General features: G+C 35.9%; 1 protein-coding gene across 5 annotated transcripts in view; it reads right to left on the bottom strand.

Annotated features, from left to right (window-relative positions):
- Positions 1-7,767, bottom strand: part of Xrcc4 (X-ray repair cross complementing 4) — a 203,300-nt gene that overhangs the window by 109,017 nt on the left and 86,516 nt on the right. For all 5 annotated transcript variants that reach the window (XR_001229116.1, XM_013349636.1, XM_013349637.2 and 2 more), the window contains one exon: positions 7,393-7,484. Coding sequence is in view for 4 of the 5 variants with exons in the window: in XM_013349636.1 (XP_013205090.1) it covers positions 7,393-7,484 (92 nt within the window). In the remaining variant the exon portion in view is untranslated. The remainder of the gene's footprint in view (positions 1-7,392; positions 7,485-7,767) is intronic.

Below are 7,767 nucleotides of genomic sequence, written 5' to 3'. Positions count from 1 at the left end.
TCCCCTCTTGTTCTTTTCTTTTGTACAGCTCCACAATACCCACACTTCCCCTCTTGTTCTTTTCTTTAGTATAAAGTTACATTCACACACTAGAATTTTACTCGACTATAAAAATGAAGTTTTGTAATGTACACAAAAGCTGGGTGGAACTGGAAAGTATGACAATAAGCATGACTCAAAACGATAAGAACCATGTGTTTCCTCTCATGTGGATGCTAGTGTGTGGTGTACATGTGCGTGTGTACAATTGGGTGTAATGGGGGTTAGGCCTAAGAAACTGAAAATAAGTATGGTTTTAATTTTTCTTCATTTAGAAAGACACTTTACTGGATATAAAATTACAAATTCACATTTTTCTATTTACTTTCATCACTCCATTAATGCCATTATTTTTCTTCTGGCCTCACTTTATGCAAACCGTGCTTCAGATGAGAACTAACAACACCAGAGACTCTGCACAGGTAGCAGGCACTGGGGTGGGCAGTGGCTTTTAGAATGATTTTCTTCTGTCTACCCCTGACTTTCAGACTAGGATTAAGAGTCTCATTATGCATCTCTGTACTTTCCTTGGAGTTTAGGTACTTTGAATATTTACTATTTCTGATAAAATCTTAAATATCTTGGTTATTATTTCTTCAAGCATTTTCCTAATTTCTATGATTTTCTCTTCATGAATTTATATGGACTTTTATCAACACACTTGAGGCTATTCCAAAGGCATTTGAGAATCTTTCTTTGGTACTTTTTGTTCTTTATTCTCATAGATTACATGCTATTCATCCACGTTCAAGCCTACTGACTCTCTCCTGCTATCTTGAATCACCTGTTGGGCTGCTCTCATGGACTTGTTACTTTAGCTGGCATACTCAGCAACTCCAGAGTCCCATTCTGTACTTAGTAAATAATAACTTCTATCTCCTTGGTAAGAATCTTTTCATGTTAACATATTATCATGCTCATTTTTAATTCTTTAAAGCATGTTTTCTTAAAATATTTTAAGTGTGCTTTGAAGTCTTTTTCTACTATATTCCACATCTGGGGGAAATCTGAAAGCTTCTATTGACTCTTTCCTCTCTCTCCCCGACTGGGTATGGATCATGGTTTCCTGTCTCTTTGCATGTCTGGTTTTGTTGAAAACTCATTTATTCCCCACTGCCAAGATCATTACTTCCAGCAAGAAATGCCACCAGATGTGGATCTCAACCTCTTGGAAGATCAATTGAGCCTTTTTGGTCCCATGCAAATTAGTTGCCAACCCTTCTGGTCTGCCAGGTCCCATGAGAATCCCACACTAAGTTCACAAAGGGGGCACAGAGCAAGTACGGCAGTCGTGGATAAAAATGCAACAGATGGGCAGTTACTACCCACACTTTATTAGTCTTTCAAGTATAAGCAGTGCTTGTGTTCCTGCCTACCCTTTATGGATGTTCAAAAATGTTTTTGTTTCATAAATTTTAGATCCACCTTTGCATTGAAAAGAAAGGAGATGCCAGCATTTTTTATTATCTATACTCAGAGACATTTTAAACACTATTTCATTGTTCTTCCAAGAACAGGCAAAAAAAAATTAAAATAGCTGTCCGGAAGTCAAACGCCTATAGCACAATCTAGCATCTAAAACTCGGGGAACATCATGGAAGCAGGGGCAGGAACACTGTGAGGACCAAGGGACAAGTACATTTGTTTGGAAATTGTGTTGTCTACATGTGACAGGGAAGCTGCACACAAGGTGTCAAAACAATATGTCCACTGTACATGAATAACAACACCAGTTGCCACGCCAATGTGTATAAAGAAATCTCAAGGGGGGGGGTCATGGTTGTCTCTCTCTTAGCTTTTACATGAAGAGATGCAGATAATTAAGAAATGCCAAGAGAGGAACAGCTCCTCCCCCAAAGGGGGATGAACCTTAATTGACAATACCAAGTGATCATTTTTATATATAAATATAAACAACAGTAAAAAGGTTCACCAGTTTATATCTACATAGTCATTTCATTTGTCTGTATTCAATATATCATAATATAAACAAACATACCTATGTTTATAACAACAGTAATTCCAAAAAGGCCATGAATTTGGCAGGAGGAAGTACAGAAATGCTGTAAATACAGTGCACATATATTAAATTAAAAGGTATTTTTAAAAGTAATCTAAAGAAGTAGCAAAGATGTCATTAGAAACATGTATATCTAAAATTTCTGTTCAGGCTACATGAAGTCTGACTGGCACAACTTACGATGAAGACAGTCTCTAGGGCAAATTTCAACACATAGGCTCTCTCCAGGAATTAGGTGTCCTCAATATCCTCCTGTCAATGGTTCGGTTTCATTCGTAGGGAATTCCAACTGTTTGATATTTTAACCATATGTTACAAATGTAGCTAAATTACTGTTTTATAAGGCAATTACAAAATTCTTCTATGTGGCCAAGGTAATGTACTGACCTTCCTAGGACTCCATTCCCTTTGGAAAAGTGTATATAATGTTGCTCCTGGCAATAATACTTACATGTAAAATCCCACTATGGCTATGAAACAACCCAAAATGTCTTTTCAGCACAAAGACAGTTTTTGATAAATCAAGCTTTCCACTTAGAAATCTTAAATAAATATATCTATGATAAGGATGCTGGATAAGATTAAGACCATAGTTATGGTTCTAAGGTTAATGATCCGAGTAATCTCTTTGGCAGTACATGTTGCTCTCCACTGTGTAAGTGGAGATTCACTGTTCAGAGCAACAAGCCCTTTGATACTTAGAAATTTTAGATTCTGTTCTATTTTTAAAATCAGCTGTATCAGTATTCATCTACTGCCTGGCATGACCATTCATTTATTTACAAAGGCTATTTTATAACCACACTTCCTTCCAGGAAGCCTAGCAACTAAGTAGAAACCCAAATGACTGACAGCAATTATTCAGGGACCTTGCTGTTGGTAAAAAAGAATGATTAAGAGTGCTAAATGTGCTAAATCTTGGGCAAATAATTATGCAGAGAAATGGACAGAAAGCTTCTTTATTTGTTTTTAATAACTTGCTGTTTTATTCTGCACTGAATGAAAAGCAAAACATTTTATATTAGTATTTTTTGTTGTTGTTGTTGTTTTTGAGACAGGGTTTCTCTGTGGCTTTGGAGCCTGTCCTGGAACTAGCTCTTGTAGACCAGGCTGATTTTGAACTCACAGAGATCCACCTGCCTCTGCCTCCCGAGTGCTGGGATTAAAGGCATGCGCCACCACCGCCCGGCTATATTAGTATTTTTGTATTTGATTTTTTAGTAAGGCTAATTCAAATATTCTCCAATGTTAAGAAATAATGCCAATACTTGATCGGGGGAGGGGGAGGGAAATGGGAGGCGGTGGCGGGGAGGGGGCAGAAATCTTTAATAAATAAATAAATTAAAAAAAAAGAAATAATGCCAATTTCCGTGAGTAAAATGATTATTCAAATAGAATAACTATTTATTAAAACCAATATTCTTACACATAATTTTTTATATCATGGCTAATTAGGGGTGATTAAACATATGATGTTTAAACATAAAATGTTTCAAAGAAAAAGCTAATCACTCTGAAATAAATCTAGCTTTCTAATAAATATTTGTTTGCTTTTTAAGCCATACTAAGATCTGAAGTGCTTTAACTGGTTAAAATTCTTACAGTGTTCATATCTAATTAAATTTATTTTAACATGCAGCAGCTATACTATTACAGCATCAACACAGTTCTGAAATTATATTAAAGAATTCAGAATAAAAAAATGTCCATTCCATTACTTATATCTGAAACTTGGGCCCTTATAGCTTAGTATCACTTTGCAAGGGTCTAGTACTCACTAAACTAAACAAAGTAGTTATCTCAGTTTGGGCACAAAAACAATTTCCTGTAGAGAAGGGTGGTTCACAGTATTTGTAATAACCTGTCAGGTTCTAATTGAAAAACAAAAACACTTTGAGGCAGGAGGAATGAAGAATACCCTTGCACACACATTTCTTTCAAACACCAATATCCAAATCCTATTTGTGGATAAATGCATTAAAAAAAATCTTGCAAGAGTGTGCTGGCACCCACATTTAATCCCAGCACTAAGGAAGCAGAAGGAGGGGATCCTGTGAGTTTGAGGTAAGCTTGATCTACACAGTGAGTTCCAAGACAGTCAGGATCATATAGACATACACTGCCTCAAAACAAAAAATTCTCTTGAATAAATATAAAGAAACATGTTTGAATTAGGAAGGATCTTCACCTCAGTGAACCTCAGTCACCACAAAGGATCAGGGCATCATGTAAACAACTTATGAGAACAGTAGAAATCTTAATAACTAATAACATAAGTCCCATAATAAAATTACTATCAAATTACACATTCTAACACTTTTAGAAATGGCTTTCTGAAGACACAGTAAGTCTAGTAATCCTCACTGACTCTTCACCCACCTGTTTTACTAGAGGGTAGGCGGGCAGAGCTGAAACAGTAAAAGCTACAGCAGAGACACAGGTTTTTATACATTGCAGGGAAGCTTGATTCTCCACTAAAATGCTAGAAGTTCAAGAAGAAGAGTCAATTTAGACTTGAGCTCCCAGACATAGCACTGAGAGGCCTGAATCTAAATGACTGTGGCAGGCACCATGGAATAAGCTATATTACAGGCTGCAAAACAGCTCATTTTAGAAGCTTGTAATCTACAGAGGTACATTCTGTTATCTTACATACAATGTTTCTTCTCAGATCTGTGGAATCAACTTTGTGGCTCAACATCAACAGTTTCAGATTCTAGATTCATGCTTATTAAGACCAAAGAGCTAAAAATTTAAAAAGAACCAGAGGCTTACATGTTAAATATATAGTTAGATGGGAGTTATATAAATGACACATAAAACAAAAGAAAAATAGGAAATTAAAAGGGAAATATTGCCAAATTTAAATTAGTACAATTATACTCAAGCTTTGCTAAGAATAAGTTTAACACATAAAAGGCACTAATCTCATGTATACAGATTTAATGATGTATTTTTCTTTGATAATTTTCCTCTACATGTGTTGGTGAGATATGTTATTTATATTTAAGAACAAAATCAAATTCCACTGCAATTATTAAAAATTTTGTAAAGGTTAAAATGGAAAATACGTAAGTTTTCTCTTTCTTGCACTTTACTTACATCTGAAATGGTTATGAAAACATAACAAAAACAGACTCAGATGGTTGTGTCTTTATATTTGTGTATACATATCAATACATACAGTGAATAGACAGATGCAAAACTAACTGGGGAAAAAGAGGCTATCAATCTGAGAATGAGGGGCAGCATGAAAGAAGTTAGAGGGAGGAACCTTGGGAAGTCGTAGAAAGAGGAAAGGTTAGGGAGTAAATGAAGTAGTGACATATTAATTAAAACTATAAAAATTGCCTAAATAAGGAAAAGGTAAAGGAATTATTTCCTCTAAAAATTCTCATGTTCAAAAATGCATTAGTGTTATAATGTGATCTAAATAAAATTTGATTTATCAATTAACTAGTTTAATATGTCTCAATCACAATTGACCTTGACGACTTTTCTAGAGATTTGTTCATTCATTTTCCCAACTAACAGTCATTGTGCAAACCTTCAGAGTCCTGAATAAAAAACTCACAAGTTCATCTGTTCCCATCAGTAAACAAACCTATTTCCTTCTAAATAAAAACAACTGTCCCCTTCCTTCACTTCTCCCTCCAGCTGCTAGTTTATGCCTCCTTTTCTTTGGAAATGTAGGTTTCTTTATGTTCCTGGTCTCATCTTCGATTCCCTTAATTTCTGCCCTACCTTATCCCATCCATCTCACTGAAATGTTCTGCTGAGGTTCCCACAGCTGGTCAGAGTGCAGAGAATAAAGTAAATGTGGATGTCATAGTCACATACGGGCTGTACAGATCAGAACCCCTTCCTTAAATGCTCAGGTCACCTAAGAAAAATGGAACTGAAGGACTTTAAGTTGGGAAGGACTGGAGCAGACCAGTGTCTCCTGGATGACAGGACCACTGTGCTCATGAACTCACAGCAGCTGCAACTGCCTATACAAGAGCAGGCAGCCAATACTCCACTATGGAGGAACCCCACTCCTAGACAAGGAGCTGTGGTCAATGGCTTCTCGAACGAGTCAGTTTCCCTCAAGTATATGGGCCCTAGTATGTTGACAAAGCACCATTGGGTACCTATAACTATAAATACACGCACATACACACACATACATACACACACACACACATACACACACACACACACACACACAAATTGGACTCAGTGGGATGATGAAAATGATCAAACAGAAGTCATTAAGTTGGGGAAGGAGTAATGAATGGATTTGGAGTAGTTAGGGCAAGGAGTAGAGATGCAATACTATCAAACCACATTGTATGCCTACATGAAAATCTCGAAGAATAAAAATACTATAGTTTAAAATATACATCTTTGCTAAAGAATGGACTTATATCAGGTTTAAGTCAAATGTTCCTAGTGTCACATGAGTTCAGAGGTTCTCTATTTCTATATCCCCCAAAATCTATATAACCCTAAAAAATAACTCATAGGATTGAATAACTGCTGGGACCTTGATTCGCAGGACTGAATAAGGCTTAGATATTAAAGCCAAGATGCATTCCCTCTTTCTGTTTCTATCCTTTTTTTGATTTTCTTAATTGAAAATGATTTTATGTGATATATTCTGATCAGGTTTTCCCTTCTCCATCTCCACCAAGATCTTCCTTACCTGTCCATCCCTTCAACTGCAACTTTTAGTCTCTCTTTGGTAAATAGACAGGCAAATAAACAAACTAGAACAACAAAAAGAAAACGAAGAAGAAGCAGCACAGAAACACATGCACACAGACACGCACACAAACAAAAAAGAAACCAAAAAAAAATCACAATATCTGAAATCATAATATACAAGCAAAAGTCAAGGAAGATTTAAAAAAAAATGCCTGAAAAATGCCCCACATAGACATCTTTTATCTCTGTTTTCTATTACCCTTTTTAAAAGATAGTAAGCTTTTTCATGAGGAGGAAGACTTCAATTTCACCAGACTCTACCCAGAGCCTTAGCTCTGTAAACTCTGACATAAAAGGCAGCCAGTTCTGAGCTGTTGATACTTAACATGGTCTTGCCTTCTCTCCTGTATGCGTCCTCACTTAACAATGAAAACACAGCCCCAGTGTATGTATGCTTGCTTGATTTGCCTTGCTATTGCTAACTGCTACAGTCTATGGTTAATATTAATTTTAATGATAGATTTTTAAAGTTTTAGGCAAAAAAACATTTGATCAGTTTTTCATAAAACCTTTTTTATAAATGTTTTTGGTTATTATAGTAGTAAGGCAAGTGACATTTTACATAGATAAGCATGATCTCTCACCTGCAGCCAGCATGGAAGCTCCACTTTCTTCATCGGTACTTCCATCATAAACTGCATCTGGGTCAGCTGCTTTTTCAGAACATGCAGTTTCCCTGGAAACACAGAAAAGCAGAATAGGAAATTATTAGTTCACCCCTAGCTAACTATCTACTTTACCAATAAGCAAATAGAAAATATTCCTGAAAAAAGGCTCTGATCAGACAGAAATAGAGAGGGTTATGTGATTTAGATAAAATCATTTTACAACTACCACAAAAAAGAAAGGTTTTATTTCTACCAAAGGCAATTTATAGATTCAATGCAATCCCCATCAAGGTCCCATCAAAATTCTTCACAGATCTTGAGAGGACAATAATCAACTTTATATGGAAAAAC

The sequence above is a fragment of the Microtus ochrogaster genome, chromosome 19, assembly GCF_000317375.1.
Source record: "Microtus ochrogaster isolate Prairie Vole_2 chromosome 19, MicOch1.0, whole genome shotgun sequence".
NCBI classification, from domain to species: Eukaryota; Metazoa; Chordata; class Mammalia; order Rodentia; family Cricetidae; genus Microtus; species Microtus ochrogaster.
Note: the sequence above shows the minus strand (reverse complement) of the source record. Positions and strands in the feature narration are given on the sequence as shown.